This window comes from Eretmochelys imbricata, chromosome 24, assembly GCF_965152235.1.
Source record: "Eretmochelys imbricata isolate rEreImb1 chromosome 24, rEreImb1.hap1, whole genome shotgun sequence".
NCBI lineage: Eukaryota > Metazoa > Chordata > Testudines > Cheloniidae > Eretmochelys > Eretmochelys imbricata.
In genome coordinates this window covers 17,819,481-17,841,341 of record NC_135595.1, presented here as the reverse complement: position 1 = coordinate 17,841,341, position 21,861 = coordinate 17,819,481, and the positions used below count along the sequence as shown (strand labels likewise).

At 50.2% G+C, this 21,861-nt stretch overlaps 2 protein-coding genes across 2 annotated transcripts; both read right to left on the bottom strand.

The window, feature by feature from the left end:
* Positions 1-4,567: 4,567 nt before the first annotated feature.
* Positions 4,568-6,949, bottom strand: LOC144279986 (putative G-protein coupled receptor 33). The gene is made up of 2 exons (XM_077841685.1): positions 6,769-6,949; positions 4,568-5,614 (listed from the first exon to the last, which is right to left on the bottom strand). Exon 2 carries the CDS (start codon positions 5,606-5,608, stop codon positions 4,568-4,570), a length of 1,041 nt encoding a protein of 346 aa, XP_077697811.1. The 5' UTR covers positions 5,609-5,614; positions 6,769-6,949.
* Positions 6,950-19,320: 12,371 nt separating this feature from the next.
* Positions 19,321-21,265, bottom strand: LOC144279809 (putative G-protein coupled receptor 33). The gene is made up of 2 exons (XM_077841483.1): positions 20,435-21,265; positions 19,321-19,563 (listed from the first exon to the last, which is right to left on the bottom strand). The coding sequence occupies exons 1-2, from the start codon at positions 21,263-21,265 to the stop codon at positions 19,321-19,323; spliced, it is 1,074 nt and encodes a 357-aa protein (XP_077697609.1).
* Between the last annotated feature and the right edge of the window lie 596 nt (positions 21,266-21,861).

Below are 21,861 nucleotides of genomic sequence, written 5' to 3'. Positions count from 1 at the left end.
AAAACGATGTGGCTCTGATCTGGCTGCTCGGCTGACTCAGGGGGTGCGGAAAGGGACATGGAGAGTTTCCCCTCAGGGGACGCTGCATCCAGCAGAGCTGCAGCAAACACCGATATACAATAGGAGGAGAACAGGGGGCTGAGAACCAGGCAGAGGAACCGCTGGCTGGTCACCGTGCTCCTCATCTTCAGCCCCAGCCCCCGCAGGTCCAGCCCCCTATGGCAGGATGATGGCAAAGAAGAAAACTCGCAGCTGTGAGCTGATTTCCCCTCCCACCTTCCCTGGGGGTGGCCAGAGATGGCTCCCGTGCTGGCGCGGGGGTCGATAGCAGTGTCAGGGCCGGGGAGATCCCTGGAGTAGGAGGGAGGGACTGAAAGAGTTTGGAGAAAGTGCGGCAGACAGAGATATAGGGACCCTCATGCCTCAGTAGTGGAAGAACAGTATCTCCTTCACCACCCAGCCAAAGACACGCTAACAGAATAGAAGCCAGACGATCGGGCTACCGGCTCCTCCCCCTGCTCTAACCACTAGACCCCACTCCCCTCCCAGAGCCAGGTAAAGAACCCAGGACTCCGCACTTGCAGATCCCCTGGGGTCGCCAACTAGACCCCACCCCCCACAGTTCACCGTTGTTGTCGCATACCGTGCAACTGGGGGTCTCTATTCCCAGTCGTGTTGGGCTCCCGTCGGGGGTCTCTGGGTCCCAGCTCCGTGGCCAGGGTCTGTGCAACGGACGCACCGGGGAGAGCTCCGAGTCACTGAGGGTTTTAAGCTAGAAGAGGAAGTGGCAGCCTTTCCATGAATTCCTTCACCAAGGGACTTAGCAAGAACATGTAGGTGAAACAGGAACCCTCACTTCTCTTTTCTCGATGCCCAACCACCCCACCGCTCAAACCACCAGACTCCACCCACTCCCAGAGTTGGGGATACAACCCAGGAGTCCTGGCCCCAGGCCACCTTGGTCTAACCTACTAGAGGCCACTCCCCGCCTCCCACAAGCTCAGACAGAGCCCAGGTGTTCTGACTCCCAGCCCCCTGCTCTAACTACTAGATCCCACTCCCCTCCCAGAGCTCGGGAAAGAACCCAGAAGTCCTGACCCCCAGAAACTCCCTGCTAGGATCTAGACGACTGGATGTACTAGATCCCTGCTAGCATCCTGTGTCCAGTTCCGGTGCCCACAGTCCCAGGGGGATGGTGATCAATTGGAGAGGGGTCAGAGAAGAGCCAAGAGAAGGATTAAAAGGGTGGAAAACCTGCCTTACGCAGCTTACAAGAGCACACAGAGTACGAACGCTGCCTGGACAGCTCGCCCAGGTGTAAGCAGCCATGTGGGCTGGGAGGCCCAGCATAGGTTAGTAAAGACACCCCAGATTTTTGGGATATATACCCAATGCAGCTCTCTGCACCTGCATGCGGTGTCCTCCACACCTCACTTTAGCAGTGTAGTGTCCCGCTGCCAGAGTCTTTTGTTGCTGTCTGGAGGCCTGATGCGTGTCAGGCCTTGTAACGGGGTGGCAGTGGCCTATCACCAGTGCCCCCGCACCCCCGGATCAGAGCTTTGTGGTGAGTCCTCAGCAACTCAGCCCTCCGGAGAAGTCACACATAGTCTGTTTGTGAAATAGAAATCAAACTCCGGCCAGGGTACAAGTCCAACAGAGGCCTGTTTCAGTGCCCTCTGGAATGTCTCTATCTGCAGCTCTCTCCTTGGACTCGCTCCTCAGTCCATCACAGCACCCTGGTTCAAACTGGCTCCCAGCCCCTTCTGGGCTCTCTCTAATTGTCCCTGCTCTGGTATGGAGTGGTGCCCCAGGGCTCCCTCCCAGGAGGCGATGTCTTTGCCTTCTCTGGGCCTTTCTGGCCCCAGCTCTCCTGCTAGGCCACTAAAAGAGTTCAGTTCCACCTTCTGGGGTACACAAAGAGTCCAGCCCACTTTCCGAGTGGCTAGTGGGTGGAGGGATCCCAGCCCACTCATGACTCCGGAGCCCAGCCTAGGGACCGGATCGATATCAGCCATCTGCCTTGTGCCTTTAAATAAATTGTATCACTGCTACAATTCCCGGGGCCACTTCCCCAGAGCCCCAGCGTGTTCTTCACCCACACCTCAGGGGCTTGTCCTGGTTGAGTCTCAGCAGCCAGCCCAGAGCTCCTTCTCGCTCCCCCTGGTCTCTGCCAGCAGGGCTCTGTCCAAGGTCCTGTAGCTCAGCCAGGCCATCCACACTCCTCCAGCTCCAGCAAAGAACTTCACTCAGTTCCTTTTATATGGGCCTGCTGGGCCTGGATTGGCTGCTCCCTGCAGCCTCTCTGATTGGCTGTGTCCCACACAGCCACTCTAGGCAGCTTGGAGGACCCTCTGCACTGCCCTTTTCTGGGTCAGGATGTGGGAGGGCTGCAAGGCCTCCAGCAAGGGGCCTTAGGGCCTCGTCCACCCTGCCACAGGCCTAATCAATTGGCCCCCAGAAGGGGAGTGTTTTAATTCCCTTTGCACTGATATGTGGAGTTCTATGCACTGCCCCCAGTGTAGACACAGTCTGAGACTGAGAGACTCCAGGAGCTCCATCTCTGTAGCTTAACAAAGAGAAAGTTAAGCGGGGACCTGATACCCATCTGTCAGTACTTCCATGGGGAGCAAATATTTGACCATGGGTTCATCAATCTAGCAGAGGAAGGTCTAACATGATCCAGTAGCTGGAGGCCGACGTTAGACAAATTCAGGCAGGAAATGAGGTGCATGTCTTTAACAGCATGGGGAATTTACCATTGGGACCATTGACTGAGGTTTGCAGTGGATTCACCTTCACTGTATCATTTTCACTGTATCATATCACCTTCACTGGCTATTTTAAATCAAGGTTGGGCATATTTCTGCAAGATCTGCTGTAGGAATTAGTTGTGGAAGTTCTCTGGCCTGTGTTATATGGAAGTCAGACTATAGGGTTAAAATGGTCAATTCTGACCTTAGAATCTACGAATATAAGAAGCCACAGAAATTTGATATCATTAGGGTTAACCTGTGGGACTCCCTGCCACCGAACACAAGCAGCATCAACCTAGGGGACTCTGTGCCATTGAACACAAGTCTATCAGATGAGCCATTTCCAATTTAGGATGCTTTAACACACCAGACCCCACTCACCTCCCACAGCTGGGGACAGAACTCAGGAGTCCTGAAATAAGTGCAGCTGAGCTATGCTTATTTACATCAGCTCACAATCTGACCCATTTTCTCCATGCCCCAAAGTAACCAGTGACATTTGGTTATTCCATTTGGTGGGAGGGGGGGGAAGGGAATTACCCCACCATGAAATCAGTTTTAATACCAGATGCTTGGGATGAACAAGGCTCGAGAAAGACTGGTTTTTAAAGTTTGAGAGTGGTCGAACCCCTGAGGTTCTAGAATGCCAGGATTCTAGAACCTGTGAAATACACCGGGTATAAAAACCATATCCCCAAGTGCAAGATTCTGGAACTGACCAGGAATCTAGAGCCCAAGGGACCCTACCAGGCTTTAAGAAACTTGGAATCCATAAGAATCTACCAACAGTGATAGATTTAGAATGCATGGACTTTTATGCAGTTGAAAAAGCATTTTGACATCCAAAACTACACACAGTTCCAGAGTCAGCCTAATATAGACCTCTTGGGCTCACATGGAGTTTTATACTATTTCTACCCATGGCAGCGATAGCGTTCTAGAACCAAACAGGAATCTAGAAGCCTCTGGACCCTAGGGGGTTATAATTAAGGCTACATTTTAGTCATGAGTAATTTTAGTAAAAGTCATGGACAGGTCACAGGCAGTAAACAAAAATTCATGGCCTATGACCTGTGCATGACTTTTACAATATACCCCTAACTAAAGCTTGGGCAGGGGACCACGGGTGCTCTTGGGGGGGCATTCCAGAGGTGCTGCAGGTGCTGGGGGAGCTGGCCTGGGATCCCTGCTGATGCTGGGGGGGAGGCAGGGCTAGCAGCGGCTCCCTACCCCCCTCTGTGTGTCTCTGCAGCTCCTAGGCATCACAGGGGCCAGGGGGCTCCGCACGCTGCTCCCACCACAATCCACAGGTGCACAGCTCCCATTCGCCAGGAACCACAGCCAATGGGATCTCCAGGGGTGGAGCCTGTTGGTGCAGGTTGTGCAGAGCTCCCTGTCCCCTCCTTTGACTAGGAGTGGCAGGGCCATGCCAGTGGGAGCCAGGAAGACCCCATCCCAAAGTAAGTACCCCCCCCGGCATCCGCCACGCTTTCCCCTAGTCCTGAGTCCCATCCCACACACCCAAACCGCTGCTGCTGGCCCAGGGGATACCTGGCTCAGGCAGCCCCTGAGCCAGCACCGGCCGCTGTAGAAGTCACGGAGCTCACAAAAAGTCACGGAATCCATGACCTCCGTGACAGACTCTGAGCCTCAATTATAATATGCCACGAGACATAGAACACAAGAGAATCTAGAGCCAGCTGCGAATCTAGACCCAAAGAAACTCTATTCAGTTGGGACATATTGAGATACCTAGAACCCAATCAGTTTAAAACTAACAGGTATCTAGATCTTGCAGGACTTCAAGTTTTTCTCTACTTCCATGCAGTTAGCTTCTCGCCTGTTCTCCCTCTAGAATCTGGGCCAGACACATCGCTGTCGAGATCCTCATGAAAAGCCGCTTTGACCTGAGCGAAGAGGGACGTCCTGAGCACCTGATGGAACGTCTGCCCCACAAAGAGGTAGAGGACTGGAGTGAAGCAGACGTTGAAGCAGAACATGATGATGCTAACAAGCAGAAAGGCATCAGTCAATGATTGTGGCACATCTCTGAGGAGCGTCAAGCTCTGGTAGAGGTGGTAGGGCAGCCAGCCACAGAAGAAGGACACCACCGCGGCCACCATGACTTTGATGGGCTTCCTGCTCCGTGCCAGCCCCTTCTCCTTCATCTCCAGCCCCATCCGGCCGTAGCATCCGGCGATGATGCAGAAGGGCAGCAGAAAGCCCAGCAGGAACCGGACCACGAACAGCACAACATACATGTGTATCCTCCAGGCCTGCGTCTCCGCTCTGTCCTGGTCTCTGGAGAGGATGTAATAAGTGGTGCAAATGACCTTGCCCCCCTCCTTCTCCCAGGTCTCCTGGAAAGCCAGGTAGGGAGCACTAAGGGTGAAGGAGGCCAGCCACACACCCAGGACCATCTTCCTGCCCCAGGACATGGTGCGGTGACGCCGGGACCAGACTGGGTGGCAGGTGAGGGTGTAGCGGTCCAGGCTGATGAGGGCAAGGAGGAAGACAGAGGAGAACATGCCCAGGTGGGTGCAGGCACTGAGGACCTTGCACATGGCCATGCCGAAGACCCAGTGGAAACCAAGGAGAACATGGACAGTGAAGAAAGGGAGAATCAGGGTAAAGAGGAGAGAACAGGAGACCAAGTGGAGGAACCACAGCGTGGTCACCGTCCTCCTCATCTTCAGCCCCAGCACCCACAGGTACAGCCCATTCCCCACCACACCCACTAGGAAGGTGGCAAAGAGCAACACAGCAATGGCCAGGTTAGTGCTCTTCATGGATGCTGGAGGCTGGCTGGAGTTTGTCCAGGTTACGGGTGAGAGGGTCATGTTGCCTCGGTCCATGGTGCCCTGGGGAGAGACAGAGGAGGGGTTGGAAGGGATGACAGAGGAGGGGAAAAGGGAGAGTGGAAGAAGAGGAAGGGAGAAATAACAGAGGGGACCTCTCTGGGCACCCTCTGGTCCTCCAGAATGTCCAGGCTGGGTATTCTCAGCAACAGACCATGGCCAGAGGAACTCACTGCTACAAGATAGAGCTGTGGGCAGCAGGGAAGGGAAAGAGGGACAGCAGATGTGCGGCGAGTGAGGAAGGAGACAATTGTCTAATAGATCAAGTTACAGCTATGCAGAGAACATCACATTGGCTGTGACCTGGAGGGACGGTTGGCTCATTGGGGCAGGGAATGGGACACAGGGCCTTTCCCCACTAGGCGGCACCGACTCTCATCTGGTTTCAGGGCCTAGGACTGGCTGGCCAAGGGAGGTGGGGATCGGTGCTGTTGGTTCCTAGCATGCTGGAGCTGATGCCTGTGGAACTCACTGCTACAAGGTAGAAAAAGCCACCCCACCCCCACCCACCTTGTTCTCATCTGCCTGTCACAGGAACTGCTGCTACACCCTGACTCATGAGAGCGCACAGGGTCCTTCTCAGCCACACTGTAACACAGGAAGCCTCAAGACACCGAGCTGCTTCTCTACCCCACAGCCGGGCTGCAGCTCTGCACCAGGAACCTCTGGGCTATTGCCTCTGTCCCAGAATGTGCCCCTCACAGACTTGTTAGACTGGCGACCTCTGTGCTCTGCAGAATGGCCTAATGGTTGGAGAAGGGGGTGTGGGAGCCAGGACCCCTGGGTTTTATCCCCAGTTCTGGGAGTGGGGAGGGGTTGAGGAGGGGTGGGAGGTCAGAACTCCTGGGCTGTGGGAGTGACCCGTGGCTTAGAGATTCATAAATGGGGAATACCTCATTTGATTAACATGAAACAAGGGAGAAAAATTCACCCAGGTCACAGATCTAACCTAACAACTCTGTCTATTGAGTCCCCATGTTAACCCCATTAATACCCAGTGGCAGGGAATCCCACAGGCTAAGCCCACTAATACCCAGTGGCAGGGAGTCCCACAGTTTGCCTTGGTAATAGCAAATGTCTATGGCTTCTGGGTAGGATTAGCAAAGAAATTCCCCTTCAGACACAATGAGGGGCCCCTGCCCATTGTTTCGACTCACCTAGGCAGCGCAGGACCCAGCGGAGAGAGAGACTCAGATGGTCTGTGTTTGCCCAGCAATGCATCCGTGAGTCTGTGCTTCCCTGTGTATTAAGGTCACTCCCCTTAACTCTGTGTCTTCTACACGCTCCGCCTCTGCCTGCTCTCTGAGATGGAGAAGCTGCAAACCATAAATGGAAATGATCATTCGGACACTGTCTTAGCAAAGATACCACCTAAGAAACAGCCATTGCTTTAAAACTAGCCCTCACTCCCCTGCCAGAGCTGGGGATAGAACCCAGGAGCCCTAGCTCCCAGGTCCCCAGCTTCTCTAACCCACTAGACCCCACTCCCCTCCCACTGAGTCACCCCTCCCCTGCTCTGACCACTAACCCTGGGGCCTCGGCAGGGAGCAAGAGCCCTCCAGTCCGAAGGCTACAGCGGGGGTCCGGGCTTTGGGGTTTCCCGCACCCCACCCAGTGCTTCTGCCAGGTCTCTCGGATTTCCGTTGGAGTGGGACATCAATTTTTCCAGGGGCCCCCAATTGACCAGAGCCCCTGGGCACAGGATCCATCGGTCCATTGGATAATCCGCTACTGCCCAGCCGGGTTCCTTAGACCAGTTGGGCTTGGAGGGCCAGGGATTAATAGAAATGTGGAGTTCAGCAATACCCCCTGGGCAAATATCAACACCACCCACCGCCCATTGGACGGAGTTGCATGTTCAAACGGACTAGAGCTTCAACGGGGCTCTCAAAGAGGCACATGCCCCAGAGGTGCAGCCATGGAGCCTGGCATGAGTGCGGCCGGGCTGATGCCCCAGGGTTGGACGTGAGTGCGCAGAGAGGAAAGGGCCGTTGGATTCAGGGGGCTGCTTGCAACCAGGTGCTGCAGACCCTGAGCTCAGAACTGCCCAAGAACTGTTAGAGATACCATCCAGTCCTGCATTAAAAATTGTTGGTGATGGAGAAACCGGGTTGGTCTTTTTTAGTCTTTATCATCTTTTGGATCTACTGGCCCCCAGCCTTGGCCAAGGTTTTGTAACTTGGCTGGAGCTGGCAAGTGAGACCTTCACCGTTGCTTTGACCTGTGACCAGAGGTGCAGAGGGCAGCCCACACTGAAAATCCCAAGGTCAGGGCAGGCTGCAAAAAGGAGAGCAGTTTGTCCCAAAACCGGAGGTTAATACAGAGGTTAAATTCACCAACCAGTCACAAGCTTGCTCCTGATCCCCCACACTGGTTATCAAGAAGCCAAGAAAAAAGAAAAATCACACAGCCCCCTCTATTGCATTCCAGTCTAGGCTCCCAGTCAGCAAAAGAGGTCCAGTAAAATGAGAATTTACTTAAAACTCTATTCACTACACAAAATGTTCTTCTGATCCCCAAAGGGCCAGCCACATTCCCAGATCAATACTGGTTTGCGTGTGTGTGTGTGAACAAGATCCAGCAACAACAAAGCGTGACTTAACCATGCAGATGTGGGATGGCGGCTTTTCTTATAATAGCTAGTTGGCAACAATTGTTGCAGTGGTGTCAGAAAAAAACAAAAAGAAAAGAGGAGAACAAACAAGAACTGGCCAACTAACATCTCCAGTAACATCAGCATTCAAAAAAAACAGTGTTGCAAACTGTCATGGTTTTGTCATGTGTCACATAACCAGCATTGTTTTCCTTAAAGCCCCAGCTTCTGACCTCAATGCATCTGTAATTATTTCAGCCTTCCCTCTTGAAAGAAAAAGGAAGTTTCTAACTTTCGTGGCGGTGGAGAAAGTTTCCAAATGTGACCCCAGTGCCCCCTAAAGGCTCAAAAGGTAGAAGGCAAATAAATAAACCCCAAATCAAGTATGTTTACATGATCTTGTGATTTTTGGACAGCCCAACTCAGGATTTTTGAACATTTGAGGATGGCAATATGGAGAGAATCATACAATATCAGGGTTGGAAGAGACCTCAGGAGTCCAACCTCCTGTTCAAAGCAGGACCAACACCAACTTAATCATCCCAGCCAGGGCTTTGTCAAGACGGGCCTCAAATAACTCTAAGGATGGAGATTCCCCCACCTCCCTAGGGAACCCATTCCAGGGCTTCCCCACCCTCCTAGTGAAATAGTGTTTCCTAATATCCAACCTAGACCTCCCCCACTGCAACTGGAGACCATTACTCCTTGTTCCGTCATCTGCCGCCACTGAGACCAGCCGAGCTCCATCCTCTTTGGAACCCCCCTCAGGTAGTTGAAGGCTGCTATCAAATCCCCCCTCACTCTTCTCTTCTGCAGACTAAATAACCCCAGTTCCCTCAGCCTCTCCTCGTAAGTCATGTGCCCCAGACCCCTAATCATTTTTGTTGCCCTCCACTGGACTCTCTCCAGTTTGTCCACATCCCTTCTGTAGTGGGGGCCCAAAACTGGACACAATCCTCCAGGTGTGGTCTCACAAGTGCCGAACAGAGGGGAATAATCACTTCCCTTGATCTTCTGGCAACACTCCTACTAATACAGCTCAATGTGCCATTGCCCTTCATGGCAGCCAGGGCACACTGCTGACTCATAGCCAGCTTCTCATCCACTGCAATCCCCAGGTCCTTTTCTGCAGAACTGCTGCCTAGCCATTCGGTCCCTAGTCTGTAGCGGTGCATGGGATTCTTCCGTCCTAAGTGTAGGACTCTGCACTTGTCCTTCTTGAACCTCAGAGAACCAGAGAAAGTGGAAGCCATGATTTGAGCTGGGCAACGTGCAGACAAATAGATGAATGTCTGCAAACAGCTTGGTTTGCCCAGGTGGCAGGCAGGAGAGGAAATTGAACAGGTTTCAATTTGATAATGTGGCAGAGAAAAATATACAACTCTTAAGGAATAATGGGGGGGCACACTGTGCATGGTGGAGAAGCATTCATAGCCCAGAGGCAGGAATTTTGCACTGGGAGTCAGCCAGGCAGGGAAAATATAACTCAGTCCTACATCGGTCTAAAACTGGCAGCATTATCGTGTGAATGTGGGTAAGTATGGGACTCCCGCTTTAAGGATGTGTGTGGCATGGTGTCAGACTCGACGTGAGCTAGGGTGGTGACAGAGACGAATTGAACCCCTTGAATGTGCTGGGGGCCGTATGGCAGGCAGCTGAAACCACGGCACGACAATCGAAAAGGCCAGGTGAGCCAAAAAATCACGTGCATATGTTGCCATGTAAATCCGCCTTTTGTAAGTGCCCAGACCTCCTGTCACAGGCTGGAGGGAGTCTGGCTGCCAATAAAAGCCTGCCATCAAGAGCCGTGAAAACAAGAGAATCCAGAAGCAAGGAAGGGTTGTTAGAAATGCAGTCGTAGACATATGGAATGGTCCTGCGTGTGGGCACTGTGACGGGTTGGATCACAGAACCTCCTTGGGCACTGCCAAATGATATGCGGAAACTACTTCTAACCCGTTTTCCCTGCCAGCTTAGGACTCCAGAACTGTGCCTGTTTGAGCCAGACACACTAGCCTGCTACAAACCCAGACCCCGGCCTGAACAATGTCCCCCAGAAGCTGCAGGCTTAACTGAAAACAGCTTAAGAAATGTTCCTGTCTCCAACACTCAAATGCCCAGCTCCCAATGGGGTCCAAACCCCAAATAAATCCATTTTACCCTGTGTAAAGCTTATACAGGGTAAACTTATAAATTGTTTGCCCTCTATAACACTGATAGAGAGATATGCATAGCTCTTTGCCCCCCACCCCCAGGTATTAATGCATACTCTGGGTTAATTAATAAGTAAAAAGTGATTTTATTAAATACAAAAAGCAGGATTTAACTGGTTCCAAGTAATAACAGACAGAACAAAAACAGGGAGTCTGGTGATTCCCTGTTGTTTTTGTGGATACAGACTAACATGGCTACCCCCTGATACTAGACAGAACAAAGTGAATTACCAAGCAAAACAAAATAAAACACGCAAGACTAAGTTCTAAGAAACTTAGATACAGATAAAATCTCACTCTCAGAGATGTTTCAATAAGCTTCTATCAAAGACTAGACACTTTCCTAGTCTGGGCACAATTCTTTCCCCTAGTACAATCCTTGTTCCAGCTCAGGTGGTAGCTAGGGGATTTCTCATGACTGCAGCCGGCTTTGTTCTGTTTCACCCCAGTACATAGCTTTGGCACAAGGTGGGAATCTTTTGTTTCTCTGGGTCCCCACTCCTCCTTCTAAATGGAGAAGCACCAGGTTTAAGATGGATTCCAGTACCAAGTGACATGGTCACATGTCCTGTGAGACCCCCCCAAGCCTCCATTCCTCCCAGCCTGACTTACAGAAAGACCTGCAAACAAACAGAGCCATCCACAGTCAATTGTCCTGGATGATGGGAGCCATCAAGATTCCAAGCCACCATTAATGGCCCACACTTTGCATAACTACAATAGGCCCTCAGAGTTATATTTCTAGTTTCAGACACAAGAATGATACATACATACAAATAGGATGACCACATGCAGTAAATTATAAGCTTTGTAATGATACTTTTTGCAAGAGACCTTTTGCATGAAGCACATTCCAGTCTACAGGGTCAAACACAGAACCACACAGAGAAAATGATGTGGCTCTGATCTGGATGCTTGGCTGACTCAGGGGGTGCGGAAAGGGACATGGAGAGTTTCCCCTCAGGGGACGCTGCATCCAGCAGAGCTGCAGCAAACACCGGTATACAATAGGAGGAGAACAGGGGGCTGAGAACCAGGCAGAGGAACCGCTGGCTGGTCACCGTGCTCCTCATCTTCAGCCCCAGACCCGGAAGGTCCAGCCCCCTATGGCAGGATGATGGCAAAGAAGAAAACTCGCAGCTGTGAGCTGATTTCCCCTCCCACCTTCCCTGGGGGTGGCCAGAGATGGCTCCCGTGCTGGCATGGGAGTCGATAGCAGTGTCAGGGCCGGGGAGATCCTTGCCGTAGGAGGGAGCGACAGAAAGAGTTTGGAGAAATGGGGGCAGGCAGAGATACAGGAACCCTCATGCCTCAGCAGTGGAAGAACAGTATCTTCTTCACCACCCAGACAAAGACAATCCACTTTATAAACAGAAAAGAACCCAGGAGATCAGGCTACCGGCCCCTCCACCTGCTCTAACCACTAGACCCCACTCCCCTCCCAGAGCCAGGTAAAGAACCCAGAAGTCCTGACTTACAGAACCCCTGGGGTTGCCAATTAGTCCCCACCCCCCACAGTTCACCCTTGTTGTCACACTTCCCCAGAGCCCCAGCGTGTTCTTCACCCACACCTCAGGGCCATGTCCTGGTTGAGTCTCAGCAGCCAGCCCAGAGCTCCTTCTCGCTCCCCCTGGTCTCTGCCAGCAGGGCTCTGTCCAAGGTCCTGTAGCTCAGCCAGGCCATCCACACTCCTCCAGCTCCAGCAAAGAACTTCACTCAGTTCCTTTTATATGGGCCTGCTGGGCCTGGATTGGCTGCTCCCTGCAGCCTCTCTGATTGGCTGTGTCCCACACAGCCACTCTAGGCAGCTTGGAGGACCCTCTGCACTGCCCTTTTCTGGGTCAGGATGTGGCAGGGCTGCAAGGCCTCCAGCAGGGGGCCTTAGGGCCTCGTCCACCCTGCCACAGGCCTAATCAATTTGCCCCCAGAAGGGGAGTGTTTTAATTCCCTTTGAGATGTGGAATTCTATACACTGCCCCCAGTGTAGACACAGTCTGAGACTGAGAGACTCCAGGAGCTCCATCTCTGTAGCTTAACAAAGATACCCATCTGTCAGTACTTCCATGGGGAGCAAATATTTGACCGTGGCCTCATCAGTCTAGAAGAGGAAGGTCTAACATGACCCAGTAGCTGGAGCCTGATGTTAGACAAATTCAGGCAGGAAATAAGGTGCTTATCTTTAACAGCGAGGGGAATTTACCATTGAGCGAGGTTTGCGGTGGATTCACCATCACTGGCTATTTATAATCAAGGTTGGGCATTTTTCTGAGAGTTCTGCTGTAGGAATTAGTTTGGGGAAGTTCTCTGGCCTGTGTTATATGGAAGTCAGACTTCCTATATGGTCACAATGGTCACTTCTGACCTTAGACTCTATGAATATAAGAAGCCACAGAAATTTGATATCATTAGGGTTAACCTGTGGAGCTCCCTGCCACTGAACACAAACATCATCAGCCGAAGGGTCCCCCTGCCACTGAACAAGAGTGGTGTCAATCCAGAGGATGCTCTAACAGGGTGCCTTCCTCCTGAGTGCCTCCTTGAGGTCAGGGGTTGTGCTGCAGTACCTTGCCTCAGTTTACCTTGTATTAATATCAAAAGGGGTAAAAACATTCCTCTTCTGGGGTCCAATTTATTTCCTCCAGACACACATTGGCCTTCTGGGCCCTGAGCCTAGTTCACTGTTTCTATCTCCATAGGTAAGGAGTCCCCAGCCCTCCCTCCTGGAGCTGGCTCACAGTTCAAGGTCTCTCTCCCCTCAGGTGGACTAAACCCCATTTCCCCATAAGGACCGGCCACCCTGTGATAGACTCCACTCGGTACTATTGGCATTAACCTGTGGGATTCCCTGCCACTGGGTATTATCAGGCTTAACCCATGGGACTCCCTGCCACTGGGTATTAGTGGAGTAACCCAAGTCTGAGTTTTTGGAATACCCAGGACTGTGGGTCATCTTCTTACCCTCCACGAGTGCCCACACTGGCTGGTAGGGTTCAACTCAACATCACAGGGCTGAGATGTGTTTATAGTCAAAAAAGGCATATGTTTGTTATCCAAGGGGCATGATGGAATAGCCAGCAAGGGAGTGTAACAGGAGCAAAGGGGTCACAGACAAAACAAAATCACAACTCGCTTCTTAGAGATTTCACTTACCAGGCCTAAGGAAGTTTCTCTCACCCCAAATGTTCGCAACCTTTTGACCAACCCTGGTTGAGATCCCTAGTTGATGTCCTTGTTGCAGAAAAAAGGGGTGTCTTCTTGCCTTCTGCTTGTATCCCCCAAAATCTGGTGTCCTTGCACACGGCCTGGATTGGTTTTTTCATGGGTGCTCCTCTCCATGTAGATAGCCTCCCACTGTGTTGGCTCACGATGCCAAATCTAAATGGCCAACTGAAAGCCCAGAGAATAAATTTCTTTTGTCTGGCAGAAACCCCATCTCTCCACCTCTGCTGCACTACAGAAGAACCATACGTAACTCCTGCCATAGTATCTGTGCATACATTTCACAGCAATGTAACACTGGCTTTCATTTAAGTCCTCTCACAACCTGTGCTGGGGATCTAGAATATGCACACCAGAATGGGGATATTCTTGTAACCCCCATCCTCCCCCGCCAAGGATTCATGGGTGACATCATGGGACTCAATGCAGGGGGGTATCATGTGAGGTCTCTAACAAAGATAAACTCCTCTATCTTGTTTGAAGTCTATCAGATGAACCATTCCCAATTAGGATGCTTTAACACACCAGACCCCACTCACCTCCCAGAGCTGGGGATAGAACTCAGGAGTCCCAAAATAAGCTCAGCTGAGCTATGCTAATTTACATCAGCTCAAAATCTGACCCATTTTCTCCATGCCCCAAAGTAACCAGTGACATTTGGTTATTCCATTTGGCGGGAGGGGGGGAAGGGAGTTACCCCACCATGAAATCAGTTTTAATACCAGATGCTTGGGATGAACAAGGCTCGAGAAAGACTGGTTTTTAAAGTTTGAGAGTGGTCGAACCCCTGAGGTTCTAGAATGCCAGGATTCTAGAACCTGTGAAATACACCGGGTATAAAAGCCATATCCCCAAGTGCAAGATTCTGGAACTGACCAGGAATCTAGAGCCCAAGGGACCCTACCAGGCTTTAAGAAACTTGGAATCCATAAGGATCTACCAACAGTGATAGATTTAGAATGCATGGACTTTTATGCGGTTGAAAAGCATTTTGACATCCAAAACTACACAGTTCCAGAGTCAGCCTAATATAGACCTCTTGGGCTCACATGGAGTTTTATACTATTTCTACCCATGGCAGCGATAGCGTTCTAGAACCAAACAGGAATCTAGAAGCCTTTGGACCCTAGGGGGTTATAATTAAGGCTACATTTTAGTCATGAGTAATTTTAGTAAAAGTCATGGACAGGTCACAGGCAGTAAACAAAAATTCATGGCCTATGACCTGTGCATGACTTTTACTATATACCCCTAACTAACGCTTGGGCAGGGGGCCGTGGGCGCTCTTGCGGGGGGTCTTCCAGAGGTGCTGCAGGTGCTTGGGGAGGTGGCCCTGGATCCCTCTGGTGCTGGGGGTGGGGTGGGCAGCAGCACATGCCCCAGGACCCCTGCTGGTGCTGGGGGGGAGGCAGGGCTGGCAGGGGCTCCCTACCTGGCTCCACGTGTCTCTGCTGCTCTTAGGCAGTGGAGGAGCCAGGGGGCTCCGCAAGCTGCTCCCACCACTATCTGCAGCTAGGCAGCTCCCCTTGGCCAGGAACCACAGCCAATGGGATTTCCAGGGGTAGAGCCTGTGGATGCATGCAGTGCATGGAGTCCTCTGGCCCCTCCTTCGCCTAGGAGCTTCAGGACCATGCCAGTGGGAGACAGGAAGCCCCCGATCCCAAAGCAAGCACACCACTCCACATCCCTCACCCCCTTCTCCTAGTCCTGAGCCCCCTCCCAAACACACCCAAACTGCTGCTGCTGGCCCCGGGGTCTAGGACCCTCTGCGGTCTAGGACATCATATATGAGGTTGGAAACTGGGATGTTCTTGACCACATAGGAGTAGTTTGGATTTTAAAGCTTTGGCAGACCTAGAACACAAGTGGTTCAAGAACCAGCCGCATATCTAGAATGCATAAGATCCTATTGGCTTTTGAAACATATAGTGGCTTGGAAAACAAGATGCTCTAAATCGAGCCCACATCAGATCAGTTCGCATTCAAAACACTGACAGACCTGAGACCGAAGATATTAAGAACTGGCCAGGATTCCTAGAATCCATGAGATCCTATTGAATTTTGAATCAGCAAGATGTGTTACCGGTCACGGTTGGCAGTCTTGTTTCATCTGAGCAGTAGGAATGGAAATTTTTTTTTTAAATAGAGGAGTTAAGCACGTCTAACTTACCTACAGCCTCCACCCAGGGCTGGCGGCCCACATAGGTCTGGCTTCCTCAGACAGCCCAGTGGGTCCAGGAAACAACTGGTACAGCTCCCCGACAATGGGTCTGCCTGACCTCTGGGTAGAATCAGATATTCCAAGGACTGAAGGAGCATGGAGGTCCCCTAGTCTGACCTGCGGCAGAACGTCCCTGAATTAGCCCCTGGTTGCACTGGAGCAGACAAGATAGAAATACCATCCAGCTCACCATTAAAAATTATTGGTGATGGAGAAACCATCAGGGTGAGTCTTTTTTAGTCTTTATCATCTTTTGGATCTGCTGGCCCCCATCCTCAGCCAAGATTTTGTAACTTGGCTAGAGCTGGCAAGTGAGATCTTCACAGTTACTCTGACCTCTGACCAGAGGTACAGAGGGCAGCCCACACTGAAAATCCCAAGTTCAGGTCAGGCTTCAAAAAGGAGAGCAGTTTATCCCAAACCTGGTGGTTAATACAGTAGTTAGAGTCACCAACCAGTCACAAGCTGTGCTCCTGATCCCCCACATGGGTCATCAACAAGCCGAGAAGAAAGAAAGAAATCACAGTGCCCCCTTTATTGCATTCCAATCTAGGATCCCAATCAGCAAATAGGCCCAGTAAAGTGAGAAGTTACTTAAAACTCTATTCACTATACAGACAGTTCTTCTGATCCCCAAAGGGCCAGCCACATTCCCAGATCAATACTGGTTTGGATTTTACCCAAAATACCACATTGCCAGCCAATCCTTCAGCATCTAAAACCAAAGGTTTTACTATAAACAAAAAGAAAAGAACAAGGAGAGAGTTGTTAAATGGTCGAAACAATCAGATACACACAGAGGCTTCAGAGTCCATATACCAGGTTCTCAGCAGCATTGGTGAATTCACATGCTTGAAAAGTCCCTCTGGAACACAACCAAAGCTTGGATGGGTCATTCAGTCCTTTGTTCAGAGATGCAGGAATGCATCCGATGAAGTGAGCTGTAGCTCACGAAAGCTTATGCTCAAATAAATTGGTTAGTCTCTAAGGTGCCACAATTACTCCTTTTCTTTTTGCGAATACAGACTAACACGGCTGCTACTCTGAAGTTTGTAGAGAAGTTACTCCAGAGGTCGAAAGCAGGATTGAAGACAAAATGGAGAAGATACAGCTGCCTTCTTAAATGCTGGGTACAGCCTCTGTCCCAAACACAAGTTCCCAGCATATAGATATGGAAAATTTCTTGGAGTCCCCTGTCCTCAGGCATGTCCCTACAAGTCCTGCTGACTCAGAGGCGTAGCCCCTGGGTTCTCTCAATGGGTTTACTGTACAGCTGATTGCCCATTGAACAGACAAGGCAGTGCTAATGCCAATCTGTCTGGGGGTGTGTCAAGGTTCCTTCCCCACTCTGAACTCTAGGATACAGATGTGGGGACCTGCATGAAAAACCCCTTAAGCTTATTTTTACCATCTTAGATTAAAACTTCCCCAAGGTACAAACTATTTTACCTTTTGCCCTTGGACTTTATTGCTGCCACCACCAAGCATCTAACAAATATATACAGGAAAAGAGCCCGCTTAGAAACGTCTTTCACCCCAAAATCCTCCCAAATCCTACACCCCCTTTCCTGGGGAAGGCTTGATAAAAATCCTCACCAATTTGCATAGGTGAACACAGACCCAAACCCTTGGATCTTAAGAACAATGAAAAAGCATTCAGTTTCTTAAAAGAAGAATTTTAATTGAAGAAAAGGTAAAAAGGATCACCTCTATAAAATCAGGATGGTAAATACCTTGCAGAGTAATCAGATTCAAAACATAGAGAATCCCTCTAGGCAAAACCTTAAGTTACAAAAAGACACAAAAACAGGAATATCCATTCCATTCAGCACAGCTTATTTTATCAGCCATTTAAACAAAACAGAATCTAACGCATCTCTAACTAGATTACTTACTAAGTTCTAAGACTCCATTCCTGTTCTGTTCCCGGCAAAAGCATCACACAGACAGAGGGAACCTTTGTTTTCCCCCCACCCTCCAGCTTTGAAAGTATCTTGTCTCCTCATTGGTCATTTTGGTCAGGTGCCAGCGAGGTTGTCCTAGCTTCTTAACCCTTTACAGGTGAAAGGGTTCTTCCTCTAGCCAGGAGGGATTTAAAGCTGTTTACTCGTCCCTTTATATTTATTACAGGGTGTCACACAGATACACAGTACAAATAGGAGATATCAATATACCACACATGTCTATAACTCATAATACAAAGATGACACACACATATAAACAAGCTTCCCATATTTAGTAAATCATACCTTATCCACGCATACCTTACATGATTCATGCAATTTCTTAATATTGGTGTCTATAATATCATGAATTGTCACCCACATTCCATACAGCATCACAGTTACTAGCTTGGACGTTATCTCTACACCACCCTGAATGTTCAAGGGCAGGTGGTTTCTCTAGAGCCACTCTTCATTCTGCCGGCTTGTTTTCCTTACTGGCTGCTCTTAAATTAAGCCAGAGCCTCCCCACACTAAGTATTCCGGTGAGCAGGTGATGCGGTTTTTGTAAATTATGTCAAAGCTGCCCCACAAAATGTACAGAATTTATGTAGTTCAAGGAACACACGGGAATGATTATTTATTATTATTTTCTATTTTGGTGGGGCTGGGAGCCCAAATCCTGAGCCAGAACCCCGCTATGCTAGGCACTGTACAAACAGAGCAAAAAGACCCGGTCCCAGAAAGCCCACAATCCAAGGAGATTCAATGGATAGAGGCCTGGGCTGGGACACAGCTGACATGAGTTTGTTCATGGCTGTGCCACTGGATGGACTGAAGGTTCTACTGAGTGACCTTGGGCAAGTCATTTTCCCATTTTGTATCTCAGTTTCCCCATTAGTAAAAACTGGAAGACTGCTAATGATCTCCTTGCTAAACTTCTTTTGAGATCTACTGATTAGAAATACTAGAGAAGAGCTAGATATCGCTATTGTAATATACAGACTCTTCTATAATATACTACTCCAAATGGATTTTAAACCATCTGGAAATTTAGAACCCCAGTGAAACTTTTAGGAAACAATCTGGAACCTGTTGGATTCTATGTGGTTTGAAAACACTCTAGAATCCAGTGATGTTGTAGATCCAGTCTGGAATATAGAACCCATAGTCTTCCACTTTGAACACACTGAGAGGCTTACAAGATATGAGATTCCAGAGACAGCTAGTGATGAAGAATCCAAGAGAGTCAATTAGGTTAGAACACATTGAGAGTTCTAAAACAAACAAGATTCTGGAGCTGCCTACTAATCTGGTGCCATTGATGACCCATTGAGTTTGAAAAAATTGAGTTATCTAGAACACATTGAATTCTGGAGAGAGCAGGGAATCTACAATCCAGGAATGCTGCAGAGTTTATGAACAGTGGGATGCCTGGAACCCATTAGAATTTAGAACTATCAGGAATCTAGAAACAACTGGGATGCCAAGTTTTCAACTCCCCCTAACTCTGGGCATCTTCAGGCCATCACCTGTTTTGTGTTCTCGACTTCTGACCCATGTCTTTCACTAGACTCGGCAGCACTGCTGGCGAGATCGTTGACAAAAGCTGCTTTGACGAGAGTGAGAAGAGACTTCCTGAAGACCTGCCAGAACTTCTCCCCCACGAAGAGATAGAGGATGGGGGTGAAGCAGGCATTGAAACAGGATGTAAAGGTGTAAATGACCAAGACGGCACCCGTCACCAACGCTGGCACCTCCTTCTTTTTCATAGATTCATAGTTATTAAGGTCAGAAGGGACCATTATGATCATCTAGTCTGACCTCCTGCACAACGCAGGCCACAGAATCTCACCCACCCACTCCTGCGAAAAACCTCTCACCTATGTCTGAGCTATTGAAGTCCTCAAATCATGGTTTAAAGACTTCAAGGAGCAGAGACTCCTCCAGCAAGTGACCCGTGCCCCATGCTACAGAGGAAGGTGAAAAACCTCCAGGGCCTCTTCCAATCTGCCCTGGAGGAAAATTCCTTCCCGACCCCAGATATGGAGATCAGCTGAACCTGAGCATATGGGCAAGATTCACCAGCCAGATACCCAGCAAAGAATTCTCTGTAGCAACTCAGATCCCACCCCATCTAACATCCCATCACAGGCCATTGGGCCTATTTACCATGAATATTTAAAGATCAATTAATTGCCAAAATCATGTTATCCCATTATACCATCTCCTCCATAAATTTATCGAGTTTAATCTTAAAGCCAGATAGGTCTTTTGCCCCCACTGCTTCCCTTGGAAGGCTCTTCCAGAAGTTCACTCCTCTGATGGTTAGAAACCTTTGTCTAATTTCAAGTCTAAACTTCCCGATGACCAGTTTGTATCCATTTGTTCTTGTGTCCACATTGGTACTGAGCTTAAATAATTCCTCTCCCTCTCCGGTATTTATCCCTCTGATATATTTATAGAGAGCAATCATATCTCCCCTCAACCTTCTTTTGGTTAGGCTAAACAAGCCAAGCTCCCTGAGTCTTCTTTCATAAGATAAGCTTTCCATTCCTCTGATCATCCTAGTAGCCCTTCTCTGTACCTGTTCCAGTTTGAATTTATCCTTCTTAAAACATGGGAGACCAGAACTGCACACAGTATTCCAGGTGAGAGCTTGTAGAGCTTCAAGCCATGGTGGAGGTGGTAGGGCAGCCAGCCAAGAAAGAAGGAAACCACCGTGGTCACCATGACTTTGAAGGGCTTCCCAGACCATGCCAGCTTCTTCTCCTTCATCTTCAGCCCTACACGGACATAGCATCCCACAATGGTGCGGAAGGGCAGTAGCAAGCCCAGCAGGAACCGGACTGTAAAAATAGCCAGGTGGATCCATCTCCCCAGCTCCTGCATCTCGGCTCCGTTCCAGTCTCTGGAGAGGGTGTAATTATTGATGCAGGTGGTTCTGCCCCCGTGCACCACCCGGGTCTCCCGGAAAGCCAGGTAGGGAGCGCTGAGACTAAAGGATGCCAGCCACACACCCACAACCAGCTTCCCAGCCCAGGACATGGTGCGGTGATGCCGGCACCAGATGGGATGGTGAGTGACGGTGTAGTGGTCGAGGCTGATGAGGGTGAGAAGGAAGACTGAGGAGAACATGTCCATGGAGATGCAGGTGTTGTGGATCTTGCACATGACCGTGCTGAAGACCCAGTGGAAACCCATGAGGAGGGAGACGATGAAGAAGGGGATCAGCAGGGTGAAGAGGAGGTAGCAGGAGACAAGGTGGAGGAACCAGAGCATGGTCACCATCATCCTCATCTTCAGCCCCAGCACCCACAGGTACAGCCCGTTCCCCATCACACCCACCAGGAAGGTGGTGAAGAGCAACACGGCCGCAGCCAGGTGAGAGGCGCTCACAGCTGCTGGGGTCTGGCTGGAATTTGCCCCAGTGGCTGGTGGGAGAGTCATGTTGCCTTGGTCCATGGTGCCCTGGGGAGAGAGAAAAGAGGGATTAGACAGGACGACAGAGGAGGGGGAAAGGGCGAGGGCAAAAGAAAGGGAGAAATAAGAGGGATTTAGGAAGGTACCATTGGAGAGGATCTCTCTAGGCACCCTCTGGTCGTCCAGAATTTGCAGGCGCGATAGTCTCAGCAACAGGGCTGTAGCCGGTGGAATCCCTGCTACAAGGTAGAGCTATGGGCTGCAGAGGAGGGAAAGACGGATAGACCTGCGAGGACGTGGGGATGGGGACAGTCTAGTCAGTCAAATACACTGCTATGCTGAGAATGCCATGTCGCTGTGATCTGGAAGATGGGCTGGCTCAGAAGGGTGGTTAACGGGAAACGAGGCTTTTCCTCCCTAGCAGACGCCAGCTCCAATCTGTCTCCAGGGAAGGGACTGGCAGACTCAAGGAGGTGGGGATCGGTGCTGCTGGCTCCTAGCATGCAGGTTAAGAACTGCTCCTTTTAATGCGGTTTTAACTGAGGGCCCCGGATCACGACCCTCTGAACTTGCCCCGCTCACTCTGCCCTGGGCCTTGCTCAGAGATGGCTAATTTCAAACCAAGCTGAGCAGGCGGG